Source organism: Gavia stellata, chromosome 2 (genome assembly GCF_030936135.1).
Source record: "Gavia stellata isolate bGavSte3 chromosome 2, bGavSte3.hap2, whole genome shotgun sequence".
NCBI classification, from domain to species: domain Eukaryota; kingdom Metazoa; phylum Chordata; class Aves; order Gaviiformes; family Gaviidae; genus Gavia; species Gavia stellata.
The window spans coordinates 112,084,324-112,109,946 of NC_082595.1; the positions used below are offsets into that span (position 1 = coordinate 112,084,324).

Genomic DNA, 25,623 nt, shown 5'->3' on the forward strand with positions numbered 1-25,623 from the left:
CCCCCACCCTGCCTGTGTACGTCCTCAGCCCCGTGGGTGCACGCATCTTTGGTGCACGTGCATCCCCTGTTCCCCGGGTGCACGCATCCTTGGTCCCCTGGGTGCACACAGCCTCAGTCCCCCGTCTGCATGTTCTCCTTGGCTCCTCAGATGCTCATACACTTGGTCCCCCCCAGTGCACATGGCCTCCGTCCCCTCGGTGCACGCATCCTCAGTGCCCAGGGTGCATGTGTTCCTGGTCCCCCCCGGGTGCATGCATCCTCTGTCCCTGGGGTGCCCGTCTCCTTGGCCCCCCCAGTGTATGCATCCCCAGTCTCCAGGACGCACATGTCCCTGGTCCCCCAGGTGCGTACATCCCTGGTCTCTGGGGTGCATGTGTCCCCAGTCCCCTGGTGCATACGTCCTCTGACCCTGGGGTGCACGTGTCCCTGGTCCCCCGGGTGCATGCGTCCTCTGTCCCTGGGGTGCGCTTGTCCTCGGTCCCCCCGATGCATGCATCCCCAGTCCCCTGGTGCATGCATCCTCTGACCCTGGGGTGCATGTGTCCCTGGTCCCCCAGCTGCATGCATCCTCTGTCCCTGGGGTGTGCCCATCTCCTTGGCCCCCCTGGTGTATGCATCCCCAGTCCCCAGGATGCACATGTCCCTGGTCCCCCGCGTGCGTACATACCTGGTCTCTGGGGTGCCTGTGTCCTCAGTCCCCTGGTGCATGCATCCTCTGACCCTCGGGTGCACGTGTCCTTGGTCCCCCAGGTGCACATGTCCTCAGTGCCCGGGGTGCATGTGTCCCTTGTCCCCCCACAGCTGCATGCGTCCTCTATCCCTGGGGTGCACATGTCCTTGTCCCCCCCCGGTGTATGCATCCCCAGTCCCCAGGATGCACATGTCCCTGGTCCCCCGCGTGCGTATATCCCTGGTCTCTGGGGTGCATGTATCCCTGGTCCCCCTGGTGCGTGCATCCCCAGTCCCCTGGGTGCATGCATCCTCTGACCCTGGGGTGCACACGTCCTCAGTGCCTGGGGTGCACGTGTCCCTGGTCCCCCGGGTGCACGCACCCTCAGTCCCCTGGATGCACGTGCCCTTGGCTCCTCGGGTACACGCGTGCTTGCCCCCCCCCCCAGGTGCACATGGCCTCAGTCCCTTGGGTGCATGCACCCTCCATCCCTGGGATGCACGTGTCCTCGGGTGCACGCATCCTCGGCACATTCTGTGAGCTCTGATGCCCACGCAGACCGGTGGGATGGAGTTAGCCCAGGGTGAGTGGTCGGGATGAAGACACCCCACCGCTTGCAAAGCAGGGACCCAGGAAACCAGTTGAGCCAAAGCAGACTTGGGCTTCAATGCCGGCACGGCCAGAGCAATGCAAACAAACACCATCAGAATTGATGCGAAGTCCCACCCTGATTTCCTCTGGGGCCTCGCTCGGTCTCTCGGAGGGTTTATTCCCAGGAGAAATCCTCCAGCCATAAACATGAGCGATGGCACTGGCTGCCGCCACCTAACAGCACCCGTGGGGCCGAGCCCCGGTGCGATGGATGGAGTCTGAAATGAAGAAATACATCTGACTGTAGACCAAACTCCTCTGGGCCATTTCTTTTCACAGCTCGAAGCCTCTCACAGTGATCTCGGGTGTGGCGGAAGGAGAGGGAATGCATCCCTTGGGATGCTGCAGAGCTGGGGAGCTCGTACCAGCAAAAACCCCTCCAGGGTGGATGTGGTCTCCGTCTGCCCGACGCACTGTGGCTCTGTCCTGCTCCTTGCTCAGCATTTTGATGTAAAAAGGAAGAAGAAAATGTTTGGAAGACCTCAGGGTGGGTTTCAAACCCCCGATCCCAGCAGCAGAGGCTTGGAAGAAGAAACAATCTCCCAAAGCCCCGGGGTGAGGGGCAGCTCCGGGAGCTCCCAGGGCAGCTCGCAAAAGGCTCCGTTAATTTTTTGAGAGATGCTTGCAATTCCCACTCTACAAATCCAAACTCTCACCTTTGAGAACAACAGAAAAAATGGATATCAAGAGGAAAAATCATGACGTGTCCCCAGGGAAGCGGAGGCTCAGCTGCTCTGAGCGGGCGGGTGACAGCAGCAGCACCCGACGTGTCTGGGACCCGGCAGTGAGGACAGGGCTCTGTTTGCAAGGGTGTTTGCATGGTGATGCACAGCTCAAGGGGGCGAAAACGAGGGCAGAACCCCCCAAAATCTCTCTGCGCTCGCTGGTGCCGGTGGCGATGGACGTGGTTGCAAACCCCTCCAAAGGTCAGCGAGCAGGATCCTGGGATGGCTGAGCCCCACCGTCCCCGGGACGCGTTGCTCCGATCACCGAGGGCAGGCAGCAACCCTCCATCGCCGCCGCCATTTCCCGGGAGACTCACTCCCCCACCGAGCCCCCTGCGCAGGAATTAAAGCTTCATGTCCCATTATTTATCCTCCATCAGGTTTTTTAGCGCTTAGTAAGACACCGGCCGGGGACAGCGGCGGAAGCGCATGTTCGGTCGCCCTCCCCAACCTGGCTCTGCTTCCCAGGAGAAGCCGGTGGCAGTGGTGCTGTGGTACAAGGGACAAGTGGATATGGGGGGGACAATCACCCCCAGGGTTTCTCCCATCCCTCTGACCCCACCGGGGTCTGCAATGGCTGTGATGAGTCTCCACTGGGAAATGGCTGCTGGATGGGGTGCACAGGGTGCAGGATGCGCACGTGGGGTGCAGGGTGCACACACGGGGTGCAAGGTGCACACATGGGGTGCACGGTGTGCACGCTGGGTGCAAGATGCACACATAGGGTGCAGGGTGCGCACACGGGGTGCAAGATGCACACATGGGGCGCAGAGTGTGCACGTGGAGTGCAGGGTGCGGGCACTGGGGTGCAGGGTGCACTCACAGGGTGCAGCGTGCATGCACGGAGTGCAGGGTGCACATGCAGGGTGCAGGGTGCACACACAGAGTGCACACGGAGTGTAGGGTGCGGCATCAGGGTGAAGGGTGCACACATACGGTGCAAGGTGCACACATGGGGTGCAGGCACAGGGGTGCAGGGTGCAGGTACAGGGGTGCAGGGTGCACACACGGGGTGCACAGTGCAAGTACTGGGGTGCAGCGTTCACACACGTGATGCAAAGTGCACACACAGGGTGCAAGGTGCAGGCACTGGGGATGTAGGGTGCACACGCAGGATGCTGGGTGCACACACAGGGTGCAGGGTACACACATGGGGTGCAGGGTGCAGGCACCAGAATGTAGGGTGCACACATGGGGTGCAGGGCGCATGCATGGAGTGCAGGGTGTGGGCATCAGGGTGCAGGGTGCACACGTATGGTGCAGGGTGCACACGTATGGTGCAGGGTGCACACGCAGGGCGCAGGGTACACGCATGGGGTGCAGGGCGCACACACGGGGTGCAGGGTGCAGGCACCGGGGTGCACACAGGGGATGCAGGGTGCAGGCAGAGCCTGGCAGGGTCACGCTGGGGGACTGCGGAGGGTGCAGAGCCCCAGACCCTGGGGCTGACATACTGGCAGGGTCTGTCGGGGCGACCTTGCCCCATGCATGCAGCAGGTGGGCTGGAAAACCCACAGCTGCCGGGGCTCCCTCGAAACCCATCTGAAATGGAAAAAAATAAATTAATATCTAGGTAGAAGCAGCAAAAGCAGAGCCGCCTTGGGGCACGGGCTGTGGGAAGGAGCTGGGCCTAATCCTGCACCTCCCAGGACCTCACCCCACAACAGCCTCCAGCACCGGCACCAGCGGGCAAGGCCCCCTTCGCCCCACGGGGTTTGGGCGCAGGAGGGCAGGATTGCACCCACCAGGCTTGATGGCACCCGGTTACATTTCAACCCAGCCTGGCCCTGGACTCTGGGATGGCTCCGGCTTTGCCCCGGGGATGCTTGGTTAATATTTCAGCCACGCTGGGACCAAAACCGCCCAGGTTTGCCGGGTGCCAAGGGCGAAGGTCCCTCTGGGGCCAACACGCCTTTGCACGGCTCAAACCGCAGCGTCAACACCCCCCCGGGGACCCGAACCCACGCCGGTGGCACGATGTGACCAGCTCTGCTTGTCCCCTGGACCAAAAGCCCCTGGAAATGTGCTGTTTTCCTCTGCTTTCAATCAGTTCCTCCCTCAAAGGCTGCGAGGCACCCATGGGTGCTGGCAGCAGGGATGCTGATCTGCAGGGAGGACACGGTGGGACTCGGGCTGTGCCTGGTGGTGACAACTAAGGGACAACCTCTCCCTGCTCCCATACAGCATCCAGCTCGGCTCCTGTCCTCTCCTCCTCCAGATGTTGCTCACTGGCCCTGTTTCGGAATGGAAGCAATTAACTCGGAAACGAGAAAAGAGGAAAAAAAGCCCTTGGAGATTGAGAAGTAAAGAATAAAAGCTGCCCATAATTAAATTTCAACTGGTTTATTTTTAAATGCAGACAAAAGAAGGCAAAAAAAACCCCAAACCCCACCTGATTTCTGCCTGGCCTGAGATACTGCTCGAACGGCTCTCAAGACTCAGACACTCAAAGAGCTTCAGCAAAGCGCTCCTGCCTCAGTTTCCCCACTGCCGTAGGGCAGGCAGCAGCTCTGGGAGCCCCCCCAAGGGCAGGCAGCTCTGGGGAGGAGCGTGGCGGGCAGGGAACAGGGGGGAAGGCTCCAGCCACAAGCCAAATTTTTGGGCAAATCCCATCTCCGTGCTCCCGCACGGAGCCTCACACATCCACCCCTCCAGCACAGCTGCGAGGCCGGCTCCCTGCAGTCTGGGAATGCACTGCAGTCTGGGAATGCACTGCAATTTGGGAATGCATTGCGATTGGGAGTGCGCTGCAGTTTTGGAACTCATAGCAATTTGGGAACTCTGCAATTTGGGAATGCACTGCAATTTGGGAATGCATTGCAATTGGGAGCGCACTGCAGTTTTGGAACTCATTGCAATTTGGGAATGCGCGGCAATTTTGGAACTCACTGCGATTTGGGAGTGCCTTGCAATTTGGGAACACGTTGCAACACGGGAATGCGTTGGCTATTTGTGGTGCAGACGTGACAGTGAGGAGAGTGGCTGCAACGGCAGGAAAATGCAGCAGGACCCCGCTGCGGGGCCAGCCCAGCGCCAGCAGCTGCAGAGGTGCCAGTGAGGGTGCAGAGAGGGGCTTTTCCCAGGTCCCGTTCCCATTTTGGCTGCTTTGGAGAACCCCAGCCAGGCCACAGCAGCCGATAACCCCCCCGGCAGTGCAGGAGAGGTGGATGTGTTCGGGGTCCCCAGCCCAGCCCTCCCCGTGCAAACCGCACGCCTTGGCATGGCAAACCCCGCAGAAGCATCCGTTGGCATCCTGGATCCCGGCAGGAGAGACCCCGCGACGCGCCGGGGCATTTTCCATCCCACCGAAAATGTCATCGATTCGCAAATAAATTCACAAATCGCTTCAACACCTGGAAAAACGCCACGGTTTTCTTTTTCTTTTTTTTTTCTTTTCTTTCAACCTTTAATTGAATTACTCCCTGCTGTTCAGCTGTAATTAGCCGAGCTGTGACATCCCTCCTGGATGCAGCCGAGAGCTGGCGGAGACCGAGGCGGTGGGGGAGAGCTGTGTCCCTCCCCGCACGCATCCCCTTCACCCTGCACAGTTAATGAATAATCCCTTGGAGGTTGGTTTTGGTGGGGTTTTTTGCAGGTTTTGATGACCTTTGCCCAGCACTTGGACCCGGAGCTGTTAGCTGGGCAGCCGTGGAGGTGTCTCACCCCAATCGGCTGGCCCCCTTGGCGTCTATCCGAGCTCGAAGGTGTGCCGGAGGATTAGTCATTAATTCGCTGCATTGCAGCCGGGAAAACATCAGCAGGGTTTCAGGATGGTCAGGGGGTCAAGGAGCTTTGATGGTAGATGTGAAGGCCCATGGAAAAAGCTGCTGGAGGTGCTGTGAGGTCCTTCGCAGCCTGCACAGCTCCTGCTCTGTAATTAAGAAGCAATTTTCCCCCCATGTTAGTGATTGCTCTGGAAAGGCCAGGTCTCCGAGCATCCCGCGGTTCCCTGCCCGCTCGGGGCTTGGAGCGGTGCTCCCAGAGGTCACCTTGCCCGAGTCAGCCGGCTCAGAAAAATCATTATCATCCCCTCCTTAATGAGGGACCAGGGAGGGTTTGCTTATCGCCAAAGCGCAGCCACCGAAGCGCTGCAGAGCTCCCGCAAATCGCTGCTCCTCGCCCGTCCTTCAGACGAGACCCATTACCCGGCCGGATCCTGACCCCCCCACCCTGCTCCTGGTGGGACGGCAGAGTGAGTTTGGGGTGCAAGGCAAGGGTGCAAGGTGTGGAGCACCCTCCTCTTTCCAAGGCAGGGAGCAAAGACCCCCCAGCGCCCATTTTGCATGTGATGATGTGATGCAGCGAGGCCGTTGCATCACTCACCGCCTGAACCCCCTCCTTGTGCCCGCTGCCGGGTCCCCCCAAACCTGGCAGGGCCTTTTCCCTATTCCCCCCCCTTTTGCCCATCTTGCCCGGCTGCAGGTTCAGGGGACCCGCCCCAGGGTGAGGACCCCCAAAAGGGAAGCAGCTTCTCCCCAAAACCCTTGGAGTTTGCAGCATCCCTGTAGGATGTGGGACCCCAGGTTTAAATCCATGCCCGGATCCCTCTCTGCCAGTCGGGATGGAAGGGCTCAGCCCCTCTCCTCCCCCTGGGACTCAAGCAAATCCTAAGGGGAGGGCTGTTATTCATTATCCTTCCAGCCTGGAGAGAAGCTCCTTGTTGACCCCCAGGGCAGGAACAAGCTCTGCCAGCCTTGGTCCGGCCAGGATTTCCCCTTTTCCCTGGTGCCGGAGAAGCCGGAGTGCCGCTTACTCCGGCAGCATCTCCAGAAGAGGCCGGTGGGATGGTAAGAAAAAGCCAAGAGGGGAAATTCCCAGTTTTTGGGGTGGGAAGGGTGGTCCAGGCAGCGTGGAGCCATGCTCCATGGTTGGGGCTGGTGGGGAGGTTTTGTCCACCTTTGATATGGATTTAATAACCAACGCCACCGTGATGCGAAATAGGAAAGGTGTCTTGGAAAAGAGAGAGGGAAAGAAAGGCAACGTATTCCCTGGATAAATCAGGTCAGGCTCTGGCTGCTGAGCAGAGGTGTTTTCTAACCCATGGGTTTTCAATTTCCTCCATTTTGTTCTTTTGGGGTTTTTTTTTCATTTTTTCTGCCTCCCGCCCTCTGTACCCTGGCTCACAGACCAGCTCCGGGTTTTAACTTGCATGGGGGATGCTGTGGGGCAGCCCCAGCCCCACCTCCCCCCAGCCCCGAGGGCTCCCTGCTGCTATCTGGGCTATCTGCAATAGCTTCCTGATGGCCCTGGCTCCGGGCAGTGTCACCTCCCTGGGCAGGGTAATGGGCCATCCAGTGTCCCCACCCTGCCCAGCCCCTAAAAGCAGCCTGGGGGGGCTGATGTGGTGGCGCAAGGGGGTGGCAGGGGGGAGCGATGCTGCAGGCACCCCTGGGAGAGCCCCTTCTGCACCCCCCGGAGAAGTCTGGCCGGTTTTGAGATCTGCTCTTTGGATCGGTGTTGAACCCATCAAAGAGGGGGAGAAGGAAAATGAGGGGAGGGCAGAGGAGAGAGAGCCCGGGTGGGAAGGTGGAAGGTGAGGGGTTTGCTGATGGAGAGGAGGCTGGAAGGAATGGGGGGAAGGAGGTGGCAAGGGAATAAATCATTCCCTGCCGCCAAGGTGGGGCGCGTGTTGGTGGGGCAGCACGTTGGATCCGCTCCTGCCTGGGGTAGACGGATTCACCATCTTCTCCGGAGCTTGGAGCCCAACCCCACACCAGGTCCTCCCTTGCCCAAGCCCCAGCTGGGCTGGCCACGGCCAGGGAGAAACTGTCCCCCCCATTCAGGACCCATCCGAACCACCCTGGGGATGCCCCACCGGGGGTCAACCTCCTGCCTGGAGATAAGATGGGGCTGCGGCTTTTGGCTGCACCCCTCCATGCCAGGCCTGGGGACAATGTCTCAGGGTGGATGGCTGAGGTTGGAGGGAGATCCCAACCTGGTTCCAGTCGGCCTCTCATGATGAGGCCATCTGGGGACACGGGGACATGAGGCCATGAGGTAGGTATGGGTGCTGGGACCAGGTCTGAGAGGAGACCAGAGCCAAAGAGGCCATGCAAACTGAGACGACCCCAGCACACATCATGCTGTAGGAGGAAGGGATGGGCTGCGCTCAAGGGAGATGTCTCAAACACACCGGGGCATCCTCCCACTTCTCCCCGCTGACTGCAAAGGGAGCCCGGGCTGACTTGCTCACATGGAGACATCTCTGCTCTACGGACTCAAGGGGTTGAGATGAACCTCTATGTCCATAAATAATTAATCCTTTTGGAAATCTGACTCTGGTACAGTGGTCTTGGCAGACGAAGGATGGGCTGTGTGAAAAAGCAGGGGAGGCTCTGGCTTCCTTCTGCTTTAGCTCTTGGTTTTGGTCCAGGTTCACGGCCAAGGAGGAGTCAAGTTCCAAAACTGGGCCAAGACCTATGGCTCCTCTCCAGAGCTGTACTTCCAGCCCACCTCGGTGGAGGAGATCCGGGAGGTAAGGAGGGTGCTTCCAGGAGACAACCCATTAGAAATGAAGAGGACAAAAGGCCGGGAAGGGCTGTGACGCTCCATCGTGTTCAGTCAGAGAGGTCACAGATGGTGACAGCATGAGTCCTTCCCTCAGCCCTGGGAGATGGCCCATCCTACTGAACTGCACGTGTTCTCCAGCAGACGTGTCGAACACCTAAAAGGTGCAGAAAACCATCACGCCTGGCCCCAGCTGGACTCTGTTCCTTGGGCATCAGCATCTGGCATGCTTCTGGGGTCCCTGCCTGCCCCAGCTGCCATGCTGAGGGGTGGGAGTCCTGTGTCACTTTTGTCACCCTAGAGATGCCTCTGTCACCCTAGGGTGTCTCAGGTGGGCATCGCCTCTTTTGAGGTCATAGAATGGTTTGGGTTGGAAGGAAACTTTAAAGTTCATCTAGTCCAACCCCCAAGGATGACCCCAAGGGCTGTCTTAGGAGGTGTCTGGGCTCTAAGGGTGGTTTTAACCTCAGATGATGAGTTGTCCAAGTAAATGGATGTCAACCACGGGTGAGATTTTAGCTTGGGATGTCTCGCAGTGCCTTTGGCACCGCCCTTAGCACACGGCTTTGAGGAAGGTGTTGGATGCTCAGGGCCGCATGTTGTCTCTGCAGATCCTGGATATGGCCAGGCAGCGGGACAAGAGGGTGAAGGTGGTGGGGGGTGGCCACTCTCCTTCGGACATCGCCTGCACCGACGACTTCATGATCCAGATGGGGAAGATGAACAGGGTCCTCAAGGTGAGACCTACTTCTGGGAGGTGGCGTGGTGGCCCTGAAACGTGGTGGCACCCCTGTTCATGAGGCCACCGAGGGCAGGGAGACCAACACTGCCATACCCAGGGTGAGAGGCGAAAGGATGGAGAGGCTTTCCTCTCCTCACAGCCAGGAGTTTTCCCAAACCAGAACCTGAAATGCTGCTGCAAGAATGGGGAATGGGAATTTTCCAGGTGTAAAAGCATCCCTTGTGCACATGGAGCAGCTATAAACATGCAAAGAAGTGATGTCTTCCCAGCGTGCCTTCAGCGAGGTCTTACCCTCGGCACGTTGTCCTCATCACAGCGGGGTCTGCTGGGTGGGGAGGAGGTACCTGGCAGGATCACCTTTCACGGCTGGCTTGTGTGTACGTGCGCAGCTGACGATGAAAAATCCTGACTGCAGCAGCGTATTCTGAGAGCTGGATCATTACCGGTAATTAACAGCAATAATTAATTAAGGAACGGCTCTCTCCCTGACAGCTCTGTCTATCAGAAGTGGGATGAAGGGCTCCTAATGGTAATAGGCTGTCCTTCCACCAGGAGCTGGCTGAAGCTGGCTGAGCAAGGCGGGAGGGCAGAGCACAGAGGTTTGCTGAAGGTAGAGCTTTGCTGGGGGGGTGTCTTCTCCCTTGCATTGACCAACACCTGGGAGAAGCTATGGAAGAGGTCACGCACCCCTGAGACTGAGGAGAGCAGAGGGGAGCGGGGTCTGGACCAGGCGCAGGAGCCAGTGGCACCGTTGGGTTGGGTGAGGTTTGGGTTGGGTGAAGGTCTGAAAGATGCAGCAGTTCGGGATGGTGGTATGCGGCTCTCCCGTATAGACATTACGAACTGCATCGGTAAGAGCAGAGGTGTTTTCCATGGGGTGTTTCTCTTCCAAGCTGTGTGGCCTTCCCCTCTCCCCTCCCATCCCATCCTTTGCAGGTGGACAAGGAGAAGCAGCAAGTGACAGTGGAAGGTGGGATTTTCCTCTCAGATCTGAACGTCGAGCTGAGCAAGCACGGGCTGGCCCTGGCCAAGTGAGTGGGACACGTGCGTGGGGCCGTCCTTGGGTGTCCTCCCATCCTTGTCCCAGATCAAGTGCTGGGACATGGCAAAACGGGGATGTTTGAAGAGCTTTTACTGCAGAATGGGGGTGTTTACTCCAGGATCTGGTGTTTCATCAGGGTCCTGCAGACCACAGGTCGACCCCCTCCATGATGGAGTAGCTGATCCTGCCTCGGAGCAGGACGTTGGACAAGGGGAGGGTTTATCCCCACACCAACACTATTATTCTCACTGCACCCACCAGGTTGGTCCTTCCCATGTCACGAGGGAAAACTGCTCTCCCTGGCCCTAAAAAGAAGAGAGCACCCCTCCTGGGGATGACTTGGATGGGGCAGAGGCTGACAGCAGGCAGCTTCTGGCACAGGAGGCTGATGGTAGATGAAATCAGGCTAGAAATGAGTTTTTGATGGTGAAGGACACTTAGCCATTGGAATATCTTAGCAGGATGCATGGGAGAACCTTTGCTCTGCGTTGCTTTGGGATGTCTGGTGTCCCCAGAAGAGGAGGTGGAAGTGATGGGCTGGGGGTCCGCGGCAATCTGGGGGCAGAGGATGGGACATCCCGAGCTGATCACAGCTGATTCCTCTGCCTCCAACACGGATGGTTCTCCCTTGCAGAGGGTGCCCTGCCAAGGGCTTGGGGACAGCCACGTTCAGGTAGGGGTTTGCAAAAGAAACAGTCGTGGAGAGCATTTCTCACACTCAATCTCTTTTATTTGCTGACCTCAGGGAAGAAATTGCTCTTTAATTACAGCCTAGCTCAATATCTGCGTTCTTCAGTCAATACAAGCGATCAGTTGGTCAGAGCCCTGGCCAGGGCTGGGGTGAGGGTTCAGAGAAATAAGCCCCACCTGAGCAGATGGCCAACGGTGCGGGTGGGGTGAGCAGGGCTTGTTGATGGAGAAGGAATCCACCGAGGCTTGCAACGGCCGTAGAAACCACGTCCGGGTCAGGAGGTCCCTGCGCCCCAGCTGTTGGAAGCTGGAGGAGTATTTTGGGGAAATGACAGGAACAGCGCACCGTTTGCTGTAACCTGCTACCATCCCCACGTGCCCACCTTGGCCATAGTTGGAGGGACAGACCTCGGTCTGCAGACCTCATGCTTGTACGTGCTGCTTCCAGCCCTGCTCCGCAGAGATGTTTCTGGGGTAAACCCGGGTTCCTCTCCCCTTGCTTTAACTGCGTATGGGATGGATGTCTCCACCCCAGTGAATCCCTCCAGGCTGACGGGGAGAGATGGGGACTGGTGAGATGGGACACAGCCAAGTTGGCCGTGGTGACCTGCGCTCGCCAGACGCCTCTTCCGTCCCGTGGACTATAGTGGCATCCTGATAGATATGTCCCATGGAGATGTGCATACGTGGCCAACATACCCACCCATTGCTGCAGGGTACCCTGAAGGGTGGAAAACCCTGCTCGTTGGGGAAGGGGGCATGTCCTGGGGGTCTCTGTGAAGGGTCTGCATGCGGTGTAACGCCTGGCATGGCAGGCTGTGCCCCATGCCTGTCCCACACACTCAGGTCCTCATGCAGACCCTTCATCTGCCCCCAGCTTAGGAGCCGTTTCTGAGGTGGCAGCAGCCGGTGTGATCGGGACGGGGACGCACAACACCGGGATCAAGCACGGCATCCTCTCCACCCAGGTGAGACATGAGTTGGGAGCGTGTCTCTGCATGGACATCAGCATCTTCAGGGCTCCAGGGGAGATATCCCATCACCCGGTCTGGGTCTGGTGTGCCCAGCCCTGGGGTAAGGAAGGAGCGCACTGTGCCCAGCAAGCAGGAAGGGTCCTGCCCTCCCCGGGATGGGGCTGCAATGGAGGACCCCCAAGTCCTCCATGTACACTTGGAATCACAGAATGGTTTGGGCTGGAAGGGACCTTTAAAGGTCATCTAGTCCAACCCCCTGCCATGAGCAGGGACATCTCCAACCAGACCAGGTTGCTCAGAGCCCCGTCCTGGAATGTTTCCAGGAATGGGGCATCTACCACCTCTCTGGGTAATCTGTGTCAGGGTTTCATCACCCTCAGTGTGAACAATTTCTTCCTTAAGACCTCCTCATCTACCAGCCAAAACATGATCCAGCTCAAAACTCCTCTGTCCCTGTGTTTTATGGTCTTGTAATCCAATGCATAAACTCTGTACCAAAGGGAAAGCAGTTCTTGTGTTGGAGCCCCCCAAAACCAAATCTCTGCAGGGCCCAGGTCTATTTTAAACTAGGCAGTTACGAAAATCCTTCACTCCTGGCTCAAATCCTGTATGGCGATTCCACCGAGGGTTATGGAGAAGTGAAATCATTTGGGGGAGATTTACTTCTTTATTTGATGGCTTTTCCTAACATCCCCCAGGTAGAGAAGGATCCTTTTATGTCACTACATCAAAGGCAGCAGGAGAAGGGCTGGTGGAGCCAAGCTCAGCAGAAAGCACCCTGTGATGCTGGTTGTGGTATGGGGGTCTCCCTGCTTAGCCCCCAGCCATAAGGTTTGGGTTGGATGCAGAGTCCTGGCACGGAGATGGGACGCATTGAACACTTGCCGAAGCTTTCCTTCCCTCTCGGCAGGTCGTAGCACTCACATTGCTGACAGCCTCGGGGGAGATCCTGGAGTGCTCCGAGTCCATCAATGCGGACATCTTCCAGGCTGCCCGCCTGCACCTCGGCTGCCTGGGCGTCGTGCTCACCGTCACCTTCCAGTGCGTGCCCCAGTTCCACCTGCACGAGGTGGCCTTCCCCTCCACCCTCACCGAGGTACGACCTGGGTGATGCTTCAAAGCCTCCTTGGGGATAAGCAAAGTTCTCGGCGAGGTGACATGGTCGGAGGGAGACTGGGAAGTGGTTACGCTCGGGTAGAAGATCCCACAGGTGTGTGTAGGTTGCCCTCCTTGTGCATCTTCATGGCGCGCTTCACGGCGTCCTTTGAGCTGGAAACAACTCCAGGGTGACAAAGGAGAGGAAGGAAAAGCCATCTTTCTTAGCAAACGCCATTTTAGCTTCCCATAGGTGGGAACAGCATCTTCTGAGAGCAGAGAGGTGCAGGTAGTGGGGTCAGGAGGAGAGGTACTCGTGAGTGCCACCTCTGTGCCACGTAAGGCATGGGTGCTCATGCCCTGCAGCAAGACATGCGTCGCATCGCGCAGTTGACATTCAGGAGCGAAGCAGGGCTTGGGGGTGCAGCCTGTCGCGTGGTCGCAGGCTGAGCCAGCGGGGTGGTGGGAAATGGGGGTGCTGAGCCCCGTTGTGCTGTGGGAAAGGCGTTTGCTTCGTTCCCAGGCGCAGAGGTGAGGGCTGAGTGTGCTCTGGGAGCTTTGCTGGCCACAAAATCTGGGAGGAGGCTGGGTGGGGAAGCCCAGGGTGCTGTGAGTCTGCCATGAGGAGTTCTTCAATCCTCACAAAAAAGCAGGTGGGACCACTGCACCTCGCCCTGGGACCCTCTGCAGCCACCCCTCTGCGTCCAGCCTGGGGGAGCTGGGCAGGGAGGGAGAGCTACGGGGAAAGACACGGAGAAGAAAGTCGTTTCCTTTACTTTTTATCCCTGCTGGGTTTTGAGAACTGCAAGGCACCATCTTTGGGAGAAATTGTGCCCATTCTCAGCTCCGCATCTGGCCCAGAACAGCTCAGGGGTGTGAAGGTGACGTGAAACCTCACCTCTTCCATCACTGCCATGCTCACCCCTGAGCTGCTCCCAGCCTCCTCTTTTAAAACTGCTCTGTATTGATGCAGATCTTTGCATTTATCCAGCCTGAGATTCAAATAGCTGATTTTACTGTCCCGGACCAGCCTCCGTGCAGCCTCGGGGTGGCTCACAGCTGCGGGAGAAGGCTGGCGGCTTCCAGTGTCCTGGAACCTGCCAAAGACTTTCTGTGCTCACCGTGGACGGTGGAGAGTGACCCTGAGCTGGGACATGGCTGTGTCCTTCAGAGGCATCCTCTGGGTCCCAGCAGAGGAGATGGGACCACCGTGCTGGGACCACCGTGCTGCGGGAGGCTGGTATGGGAGGGCTGGCTGCCTGCTCTCCTGGGCGTGATCCCAGCTCGGAGTGGATGCGTTGGCATGGGGTACGTTGCAAACCTGAGCTCTAGGTGAGCAGAGGGCTCCTGCTCACAAGAAACCTCCTGGCTGGGCTTGGAGGTTGCAGAGAAGAGGGTGTTGGCCTCTTCTCCCAAGTGACGAGTGACAGGACAAGAGGAAATGGCCCCAAGTTGCGCCAGGGGAGGTTCAGGCTGGATATTAGGAAAAATTTCTTCACTGAGAGAGTGGTGAGACACTGGAACAGGCTGCCCAGGGAGGTGGTGGAGTCACCACCCCTGGAGGTGTTCAAGGAACGTGTGGACGTGGCACTGTGGGACATGGTTTAGTGGGCATGGTGGTGTTTGCTCGTTGATGGTTGGACTCGATGATCTTACAGGTCTTTTCCAACCTTAGTGATCCTGTGATTCTGTGAGTCAGCCGGCGGGAGCTGCGTGCCACCGGTGGGACCGAGGCAGGGGAGAGAGGAGGGTGAAAATGCTTCTCCTCCTCTTCTTAATGTCACCTCTGATTCAGGTTTGGGGCTGTCAAGGTGCTTGCCCTCTGGAAGGACAGCCAGTGCCCTCTTTAGGGACAAGGCTGGGCTACGAGACCCCTGTCAGTGTCCCCGCCTCTTGACCTCTCTGCAGCATCATCTTCACATCTCAGCATCGATTGTCCCTTGCCTGACTCAGCCCGGAGGTGACGGAAATTGGACCACCTCCTCCAGCTGTGGTCTATCCCTTGCGTACAACCCCATGGCTTTTAAACTGTTCCCCCGTCTCGTGAGCAATGACTGAGCCTCGCTGCAGGCAGGGATAAGCGAGGGGAAGAGCAGCCGCAGCGGTGGGGAGCTGCTCCGGGCTTGGACGCGTGCCTGGGCTGTGCAATGCCGGCAGTCCCACCGGAGCCAGGATGGAGGTTTGCCCATAGCCGTCAGCTTCATCTTCCCTGGGCTGCCTCTGAGCTGCTGCAGGACTGAGCACGGAGGCTCCAGTGCAATTGAGTTAGAGATGTTGAAGGAGCCTGTGGGCATCAGTGCTTGCTTCTGGCCATGGAAAACGTCACTGGGAGATGGATCAGCCAACGCCTCTGCTCCGTTTAACCCGGTGTTTGCAGGCGCCGGCAGGTCAGCAGAGATCTGGTAACTTCAGGCACGCATGACTAAGCCTAATGCAGATTTAATATTCCAGCTGGAGAAAATTGCCCTTGCTGGAAATCCTGGGCTGGTCTGATGAGCTGACGTGCTGCCTGGACTAAGCAAGAAGAGGGAGAAGACTGTGCCGGCATCCCCAGAGGCAGGCAGTGCCTAGCTGGGTCCCGGCGGAGAGGAGCAGCGTCCCGCAGGGCATGGCTGCTCCCACGAGCCGTGTGCTCACTGAGGAGGTGCCGTCTCCCATCTCCTTGTCTCCTCCTGCTCGGCAAACTGAGAGCCTTGCTTTTTCCAGCGACAGATGGGCCGCTTAAAATAGTCCATGAGCACCTTGTGCTCTTGATAATAACTTGGTGCTTTCTTCTGTGTGAGGTCTGGGTATTTTTTGGGATGGGTCTCTCTGTCTCCCAGTGTGAAAGTTGGGTTTAACTCTTTTTTTGAGCTGAACTTGGGACAAACTGTGCTGGGGATGAGGAGGAGTGCGATGGGTGACACGTTTCAAGGGTCAGACTGAACAAATCCCCTATCCAGATCCAACCCCAGAGCTGCATTTGGCTTGTGTGATGGAAAAATCCCTTTAAACAGATTGTCACGTTGCTACTGGCCTTCTCTGTCTCTGTCTTGCCAAAGGTCCCAATCACCCAGAATAAGGTGCATGGTGCTAGTGACTGGAACTTCCTCAAGGGAGGTGGCTTTCTGAGGAGCGTTTTTGACCTGCTCCCTCATAGATCAGGATCTTGCATGGCTCTGAAGGCTTCACATGCTGTGTCCTCCTTGGCAAGTTCTTCTGCTGGCCCATCATCCATCCTCTCCCTGTTGTCCCCTCTTCGTGGCCATGCACCTCCTGAAGACCACATCTTGACCATGAAAGGGCACTTCATTGGCCATGGAGAGCGTGAGAAGTTTAGGTCCTTGTTCAGTACAGGGCTGAGGCACTGGGGACAGTGTCCTGGGATGCTGGTACAGAGATGCTCAGTGCTGGAGAGTGGTTTCCCCCAGCCAAGCTTTCCATCCCCAGCAGGAACCAGGCTGAAACAGGCTGATTTCCCTCGAAAGAGGCATGAAATGTCCTTTTTTGGGGCACTGCGTCTCCTGGGCTTTACGAGCTTAGCTCCATGTCGCTTTGTGGCCAGTGGTGGGTGTGATCTGGTTCCCTCAGAAAGCCTTTTGAGGGCCCCGTGGGCATTTCTACAGAGCGATTTGAAGGAATTCTTTCTGCTGGGAACACATCAAAACTGACTTTCCCTGTCTCTGCCATTATGTAAACTCCTTTTAACTGCTGGATGCATTTCCTTGGAGCCCTCCCACCATCACGGTGCTGGGAAGTCAGCTGGAACAGCTCGTTCCATCTGATGCTCAGCACCTCCACGGCTGGGACAGCATGGCACAGCCGCCGTATCAGGATGTGACCTACTGCCTTGAGCTGAGCAATCATCCACCTTGTCCCAGGATCATTGCTGGAGGCTGCAGCATTGCACAGGCTAAAGCCTACAGAGAAGGGGCCACCTGCAAGTTGAAAGACCTGGTGGCCTTCTAAATGCTGCGTGGACTCGCTGCGTTCACTGGAAGGAGTCAGATTTCTGGATGGGGAAACTGAGGCACAAAGTTCATCGGGAGGAAGACACTGGCGGTGGTGGAAAGGAACCTCTCCAGGAGCTTGGATCTGCTTCAACCACTAATCGTCTTTGTCCTCCTGTGAGGTCTGACATCCCCACTGGTGCATCCTCAGCAGCATCCTCATCCGTTGCCTCATTTGAGTCTCACAGGTCCAGTTCCAGCCCTGGCTAACAACAGCACAAGCCTTCGTTAAGTCGGGCTCATGAAAAATAAATAGTCCTTGGACAAAAGCAGCCAAATTTGTTGCAGGATTGATCAGAGCTGCAGCACTAGTAAAACTCTGAGAAACGCTGTCCTTAATTTTTTAAGGACTGAATTATTCAGTCCCCCGTTGGGGTGGCTCGAACACCACCACGAATGCGAATTTAACGGGCTTTTTGCAGTATCTTCTTCATAAGCCCTGATCCAAAGCAACCCAACGGTCCTTGTGCCATGCCGTGGGCAGCTGGGCTGACCGGGGAGGTGGACAGAGAGGTCCATGCGTGTTACCCCAGTCCTTTAGCGTGTCCGCCTGCCTGCTGTCACCCCCCTAAGAGCAGCTGCACCAGAGCAGATGAGAGCTGCAGCACTTCAGGGTCTTTTTTTTCCTGGGAGGTGGGAAGGGAAGAGAGAAGAATAAGGGAAACCCGCCAAGATATTTCTCCAGCCTGCAGTGAGTTCATTACCGGTGTTTCCAGTTGCAGAGGTGATGAGTTTGTGTTTAATGGCTCAGGAGTATTTTTTGCCTCTGAACTGCCTGTTTGATTCCTGAGCTGTGACTTTCCTGGTGTCCTGCACCAGGGAGTTCCCGGCTTTAAATGCATTTAAATATGTTTAAATGTGGTGGGAGCCTGCCAGCTCCTTATGGCTTGGTCCTCACCCACCCTGCCAGACTGCTCAGACCTTCACTGCATCCTCCAGCACCTTTCCTCAGCCAAATTGCCAGGTTGAGTGCTGTTTTATACCTCCTAATCTGCTTTTCAGATAGGAAACTTAAGCTCACGTGCAGGATAACCCTGCTGTCCTAAGCAGGGCAGGTAGCCCAGGCTGAGCTTTACCCTGCTCAGCATCATCTGCCCAGGCTATGTCCCCTGCACAGCTCAGCTCATCTTTCCCCATCCCTCGGGGCTGTTAGGAGGGTGAAACGAGAATGCGCTCTGTAAATATTAATGCCATTATCAATCCTCGGTCATCGCTGTTCCTCGCCTGCTTCCAAATCTCCAGCTTTCATGTCGAATGGCCCAGCGAGGCGGAAGAGAATAATGGCAAGGGAGCAGGTTGCTTGAAATATTAAAGCCTGAGTTATCTAAGACACTGCAAATAATATATGTGTCAGAGGAGCCAGGCTTGGATTTGAGGTTATATAAGATCTGCATGCTTTCTTTTCTGGCCTCGTGATTATCTTTATCTCTGGGATAAACTCAGCCGCTCTAGCTGCTGACGGTGACCAGGAGCAAGGCACAGGACCGAGAGGGTTCGTTGCACAGCTGAGGTCACCACAAAGACCTGCAGAGCATCCCTGGATGGTGGCAGGGATGGAGTCAGCCTCCCCTTGCCCCAGACCTGCTGGGAGGTGAGGATGAGGATGGGTCAGACTCTGATACAGTACTTCTTCCCCTGATCTTTGCAGCTTCGGGGTTTCCTGAGCTGGAGGTGGTTTGTGTATATGTAATGAGGCAGTGAGTTTTTCATCCAGGAAGGTCTCTGATGGGCTTCTGAACCCATGCAAACTTTTAACCTCCTGCAGACTTGCACAGCTTAGTGACCTGGTGGGTGAAGAAGTGCTTCTTTTGGTCTGAGACTACCACTTCCTAACCCTAACCCGAACCCCTAACCCTTTGGGGGATGTCCCAGGCACCTGGGATGGATCCCTCAAGCCCAACTCCCCCAAGACCACCCATTGACTAAATCCCCTCGCCATTGCTGGGCCTGACCTCGTCCCTCTTAGCCAGAAATGTTGGGTTTGACCTCAGTGCATGGAAGGGACTCTTCCAACCGGTGCTCAGGCATTGTCCCCTGATGTGGTGGGACTCTGCCAGGCACAGGCAGCATGCAGGCAGAAGGGGAGGCTGAGCATCCATCTCCTCTCCCAAAATGTGAGCTCTCCAGGCTCCCTGGCTCCCCTTCATTGCTCTGATGGACCTACGGGACACGTGCTAGTGACTTCTTGTGCTTCGTCCTCCACAGCACCTTGGCCACGTCTATCGCTTGTCCCACCCTTGTCCTTTCCCCGAGGACCATCTGGAGCAACCAAACCTGCATTGCAGCAGGCGGGGTGCCTGACCCCCAGCTCAGCGAGCTGTCGAGGGTGTTTCCAAGCAAGAAAGCAAGCGGCTTCTTTTGACCTGGCCTATATGAAGCAAAGGGATTTGTTCTGGGCTCCTAGGAGGGAAGCAAAGACGAGCAAAATCCCCCGGGTCTCTGTGCTCCGGGGTCATCTCCGTTGTGTGCGTTGGCCACGTAACAGCAACAAGATTTCTGCTGCCTCCGACTCCGGCACTCAGCCAGCAGACAACATCCCCAAGGACTCCCGAAGCCAGCTCGCTCGCTGCCTTCAGCTCTTGCCCGCTGCGCTGTAATTATCCTACAAAGTCATGGGCTTATTTTCTTCAGACCGATATTCCTCTATCACAAGGATCAAAAGCGCACATTGAAAAGGTCGCCCTGCTAGCAATTTGCTTCTGCGCTCAAACGCTGCGGCTGGAAGACAAACAGACGTTGGCAGGATCACCTTGGGAAAGCTGCATCTTTCTTTTGCCCACTTGTTTTAGCTACTCGATGCGCTTGTTCCTAAGCCAAACTGATGAAAACGTGGGGTCGTAGCTTTTGCCCTGCTTTTACTTGCACAATCGTTAACAGTTTCCAACATAAGAACTTCTCTGGCCAGAAAACAGGCTGTTTTGGGAACATCTTAGAGAGATTTTGTGGCTTTTTGGGAGCTGCAGATGGGAAGATGAAGACGACAGCATTAGCATTAATTCTCACCAATTACAGGAATACACTATTTGTCTTCCCGTCCTCCCTGCTTTAACGGGACCGCAGCATTACGGCAGTGCGAACCCCTGAAGACCCTCACCTTCTGGCAGGGTCACAGCAAGATACTCGGTGCTAAAGCAACCCAGCCTGGTGATTAATAGCTCATTAAGGCAAAATAACTCAAGTGACCCAACTGGAAAGGAGCAGCTTCACAGCCAAGGGTGCCATGACCTTCCTGGGGTTATATCCGTGGGTCGTTGCACCTTCTCCTGGGTCAAGCAAACTCCTCGAAGCAAAGCTGCTGGGTTTTTAAGTTTTTCTGCAAAGCTATGGGAGATCTCTGCAGGAGGAGCAAGGTGTGGTTGGAGAGGCTGTTTGCAAGAGGGAGAGGTGCTGGCCCCCCGCGATAGCACCGTGCAGGGGGTGAGCACAGGATCCCTCCACCCTTGCACGCACAGGCGGAGAGAAGGGACGAGGGCTGAAGGGTCTTCTCATTTCTGCCTGTGCTGCTGTGTCAGGTAGTGGGGTTTCCTCCAAGCAGCCCTGGGACAAGACCCCGGTGGCTCCAGGAACAGGCTGAGTATGTCCTGGGGCTGTGGTCAGCCCCTCAAGCCCCATCACCTGCATGGTCCTGCCTGTCCCCTGCCCGCTCAGACTCCCCTTGTCTCGCTGTCCTTGGCTGCTGGCAGGCAGCTCATCCGAGAGAGCTGCCTTTCTTAAAGCTCTTTTTTGTGTCTTTATGAATAATTTGGCAATTCTGCATTTGAAGCGGGGGATGTCCCTGGGACAGGGCCGTATAGCGCATCCCGGCTCCATCCCCTGTTGTATCCTGGCTCCATGCCCCGTTGCATCCCAGCTCCATCCGCTGTTGCCCCGGAGCTCCAGAGCTGCAAAGGAATGTGCTGCCAAGGTGTGAAAGCTGGGGAGGGCATCCCTGACGCTGGGCCAGGAGGTGGATTTCGGAAGCCCTCAGCATGCCCTGCTGTGTTGCTGATGGCCGGGGGGGGACCCTCCAGCCCTGGCTGCGCTGTCTCGTGTCTGGGAATGCCTGATGGAGCAGTTTGGGGGCTGCAGAGGTATGGTTGTAGGAGGACGCGGGGTCTGAGCTCGGGTGTGTGCCAGCTGCAGCCCCAGCAGCATCTGCAGGATGGGGGGCTCTGCCACAGCCGAGGCAGAGGAGGTGATGGGCATGCTCCGTTCCCTTCCCCAGATGTTGGGTCCATGGTCTCTATTCGCCCCTTGGTGCAGGGCTGGGCTGTATCGACCCCCCTCCAACCCAAGTCTTGCCAAGACTCTGCAGGTGGACTCTTTGGACCTTCCCCAGCATTCCTGGGAGTCCTCCAAGGTGCCTCCAAGCCCTACTCCCAGGTTCCCTGCTCCATGGGGGGGGACATTCACCAACCAGCTCCCATTTCTCTGGTTGTTGCAGGTCCTCGATCACCTTGATGACCACCTGAAAAGATCCCAATACTTCCGATTCCTGTGGTTCCCTCACAGCGAGAACGTCAGTGTCATCTACCAGGATCCCACCAACAAGGCAGGTCCCACCAGGCTCCATGTGGGAAGAGAGAAGGGCCCCCGCACAAAACTGGGTGCCCTCCCAGGGGTGGTGTTTTAAGGATGGGCTTGCAATGCAAGGGCTGCTGGGGGGGGGGCTGATCAGGGAAAGAGTATTTTGGGGCTGGGCTGGACTCTGCCCGTGCTCCACAGTCTGGGGGTCCCAGGACATGGATGCAGCTGTGGCTGTCCAAGCTCTTAGCACCCTCATGACAAAGCCTGGTCTCTTTCTAGGGCTGGATGTGGCCCTGTTTCATCACGGGAGAGACATTTGGGGAGTCCTGGGGGGCCTTTCTCCAAACCCCTGCTCCCATCTTGGTCCTGGTCCACGCATGTGCTCCCACCTTCATGCCGACCAGCAAGAAAGCTGCAAACACTGCTAGTCCCTAACGACCATCATCTTCCTCTGCTTGGCTTTGCAGCCCCCCTCTTCCTCTGCCAGCTGGTTGTGGGATTATGCTGTTGGCTATTATTTGCTGGAGTTTCTGCTCTGGATCAGGTAGGAGCATGCTGTGGGCAGTGGCTGGGGACAAGTGGGGTTGGGTAGGTTTGTCCAGGGCTGGCCTCATCCAGATCTGTTCTCTGCATCTCTACATTGAAACCTGCGGTGCTTTGCTGGGAGTCCCAGGGAAGATGGCAAGGGAGGACTGTGACCCAGAGCACCCCCATCCCTGGGGAAGAAGGAGATGCTTGTTCTCCTCCAAGCAAGCTCCTGCGCAGGAGGAGCGGGGTTTGGGCTGGGATTGATGTCTGGGGCTGCAGTGCCCTCTCGTGTGCACAGAGATGGAGCAGCGGCGCGGGTTTGCAGCAGCAAAGGAGCTTTTTGGGGAATGGTGTTGGCTGTGAGCATGTCCTGAGCACCAGGGTGGGAAGAGGAGATCCAGCCAGGTCGTGGAGGCTGGGCTGCAAAGCAGGACACCCTGGTGGCACAGGAGAGCCAGGCTGGACTCCGTGAAGAGGGAGAAGAGGGACTGTGGCCACTTAGGACTCTGCCAAGGGTCCACCCTGCCACTCCACCCTGTCCCCAGTAGCTCTCAGTCCCCCTGTGCGAGGACACTCAGTGCACAGCCTGGGAGGCACTGAGGTCTCGAGGGGGAGGGAAGGTGATGACCCTTTTCTAGCTTGCAGCAAGAGGAGGAGGAGGGAGCTGAGGACAGAGCCCAAGGTCTCCAGCACCCTTGGAGGACTGCAGCTTTGCTGCTTTGCTTACAGCCCCTTGAGAGGGCATCCCCTTGCCCAGCATCCCTGGGCTGTGGCTTGTGGCATCGCAGCTCGCAGCCTGCCCTTGGCAAATCCCTGGGCAGCAGCTCTGGGGTCAGATCTCACCTCCTGCTCTCTCTCCCCTGCAGCACCTTTGTGCCCAGCTTGGTGTGCTGGATCAACCGCTTCTTCTTCTGGCTCCTCTTCAGCTCCCGGGTGGAGAACATTGCCATCAGCTACAAGATCTTCAACTACGAGTGTCGCTTCAAGCAGCACGTTCAAGACTGGGCCATCCCCATGTAAATGGCTCTGCAGACCCTCCCTGTCCATCCCCAGCCGGGCTCAGTGCCCGAACCACATGCCATCCCCTGCCCGTGCTCTGCCCCAGCCCAGGCTGCCTGGAGCAGGAGCAAAGCCATGGAGAAAGGGACCTCCTAGGAGGCACCACTCCCACCTGCAAGCTTAGCATGGGAACCCTTCTGCATCCCTGTCCTGGGGTACCAAATCCATGCCACACCATGTCTTGGGGCTTTGTGACCCAAAGCAATGGGAGGGATGTGCTAAGGCATTCCCCGAATTAGTGTGGGGCCAGGGATGGAGCTGTGGGGATGGGGGTTCAAACCTGAAGGAAGCTGGTTCTGCCCATGCCGGCATTAAGCGGGGCTGGGGGCTTCCCCTGGGCAGTGAGAAGACGAAGGAAGCCTTGCTGGAGCTGAAAGCCGCCTTGGAGAACAACCCCAAGATGGTGGCTCACTACCCCGTGGAGGTGCGCTTTGCTCGGGGGGATGAGATCTGGCTAAGTCCCTGCTTCCAGCGGGACAGCTGCTACATGAACATCATCATGTACAGGTGAGCCATGTCCCCATTCCACTCCCCTCTCCTCCTCCTCTTCCTCCCTGGGTCAGTGTGCTGGTGCACCAGGAGCCATGTCCAGAGACCCAGCGGCGGTAACTGCGGAGCTCAAACACACCGACACCAGCTCTCGGCTGGCACTGGAGAGCTGGATCGATCAAGCTCCTGCACCTTTGCCCGCTCACCCCACTCAGACACTTGCAGGCATCAAGCCAGAAGGGATGGGGTGCCCTTGGAGCACCCCTGTTTTTTGAGGATGTTGTCTTACGTGAGGGTCTACTGGCCAAGTGCTGGTGGAATGCCGGTTCCCAGAGGGTTTCCATCACCCAGTGCTGGTCAAAGAGCCTGTGATGGGTCCCTGGGGTTGTCCTTCTCCCTAGGTGGGGGTTTTGAGGCCGCACCTCGAATCCTGTGTTGAGTTTTGGGCCCCTCACTGCAAGAAGGACATTGAGGTGCTGGAGCGTGTCCAGAGAAGGGCGACGGAGCTGGTGAGGGGTTTGGAGCACGAGTCTTATGAGGAGCAGCTGAGGGAACTGGGGTAGTTCAGTCTGGAGAAGAGGAGGCTGAGGGGAGACCTCATCGCTCTCTACAACTGCCTGAAAGGGGGTTGTGGTGAGGTGGGTGTTGGTCTCTTCTCCCAAGTGACAAGTGACAGCACAAGAAGAAATGGCCTCAAGCTGCGCCAGGGGAGGTTCAGGCTGGATATTAGGAAAAATGTCTTTACTGAGAGAGTGGTGAAGCACTGGAAGAGGCTGCCCAGGGAGGTGGTGGAGTCCCCACCCCTGGAGGTGTTCAAGGAACATGTGGACGTGGCACTGTGGGACATGGTTTAGTGGGCATGGTGGGGTTGGGTTGATGGCCGGACTTGATGATCTCACAGGTCTTTTCCAACCTTAGTGATTCTGTGATTCTCTGGGAGGTTTCCTGGGTGTCCAAATCCCCCCATGGCCCCTGCTAATGCCCTCTCTGCCCGACCCCCCCTCCCAGGCCCTACGGGAAGAACGTCCCCCGCCTCAACTACTGGCTGACCTATGAGGGCATCATGAAGAAGCACGGTGGGAGACCACACTGGGCAAAGGTACCTACAACCCCGATCCTCTGTGAGGAGAGGGTCTGCGGAAGGGGATCCCTTCCCCTTTGCCATCACGGCTCCTCATGGGAGGGGGGGTTTGCAGTCAAGTGGGGGTCAGAGAAGGGCCCCCACACCAGGCTGGTCCCAGAGGGAGATGGGTCCCTTGAGGAGATGGTGTTCCCCTGTTTGCGACCCACCCTGGGCGCATAGATAAGGGGATGGAGGTCCCACCACTTCTGCAGGGGATTCTCACAGCACATGGTGGGGGGGGTCCAGGACCGGTGACATGTTCCCCAGTGATGGGCAGCCCCCCCTGGACACTTTCTCTCCTGCAGGCCCACAGCTGCACCCGGAAGGACTTTGAGAAGATGTACCCAGCCTTCCCCAAATTCTGCTCCGTCCGGGAGAAGCTGGACCCCACGGGGATCTTCCTGAACGCCTACCTGGAAAAGGTGTTTTACTGAGAGGGGCAATGCGGGGGGGTGGAGGAAAAACCAGCCATCACTCTCAGTTCTCGGGACACCCCAAAGCTCATCGTCCTCCATGGTGCTGCACTCCCAGCTCTGCCCTCATCTGTCGTGACAGCAGGCAGCAAGGGCTGGCCCCACGGGCAGGGGTGTGCTCTGATCTCAATGCCAACAAGGCTCCGCGGTGCCTGGAAATCCCTCCTGGAAACCAGCAGCTTGGGGGGGACCATGCCCCTGTCCCCCTGAGACCTGTACAGCCCTCCACGTGCCTCCTGTCCAAGCCAACATCTCAATAAAGACCTTTTCTTTGAGCAGACTTTATCTGAGTCAGGTCAGATAAACTTCAATTTCTTTTGTAATGGACTTTTATGCTAATGCTTCTTCTTCCTACGTA

The 25,623-nt window shown here is 57.3% G+C and overlaps 1 protein-coding gene across 1 annotated transcript; it reads left to right on the forward strand.

Moving 5' to 3' along the window:
- Positions 1–327: 327 nt before the first annotated feature.
- Positions 328–25,226, forward strand: LOC104260267 (L-gulonolactone oxidase). The gene is made up of 12 exons (XM_059832060.1): positions 328–345; positions 8,422–8,523; positions 9,167–9,292; positions 10,234–10,328; positions 11,907–11,997; positions 12,914–13,099; positions 21,511–21,618; positions 22,061–22,137; positions 22,988–23,137; positions 23,523–23,687; positions 24,678–24,768; positions 25,098–25,226. The coding sequence occupies exons 1-12, from the start codon at positions 328–330 to the stop codon at positions 25,224–25,226; spliced, it is 1,338 nt and encodes a 445-aa protein (XP_059688043.1).
- The last annotated feature ends 397 nt before the right edge of the window (positions 25,227–25,623 follow it).

Coding starts and splice junctions, on each gene's coding strand:
- LOC104260267 (XM_059832060.1), top strand. Junction 11,998..12,913: donor ACGGCATCCTCTCCACCCAG/GTGAGACATGAG, acceptor CCCTCTCGGCAG/GTCGTAGCACTCACATTGCT. Junction 24,769..25,097: donor GGAGACCACACTGGGCAAAG/GTACCTACAACC, acceptor TCTCTCCTGCAG/GCCCACAGCTGCACCCGGAA.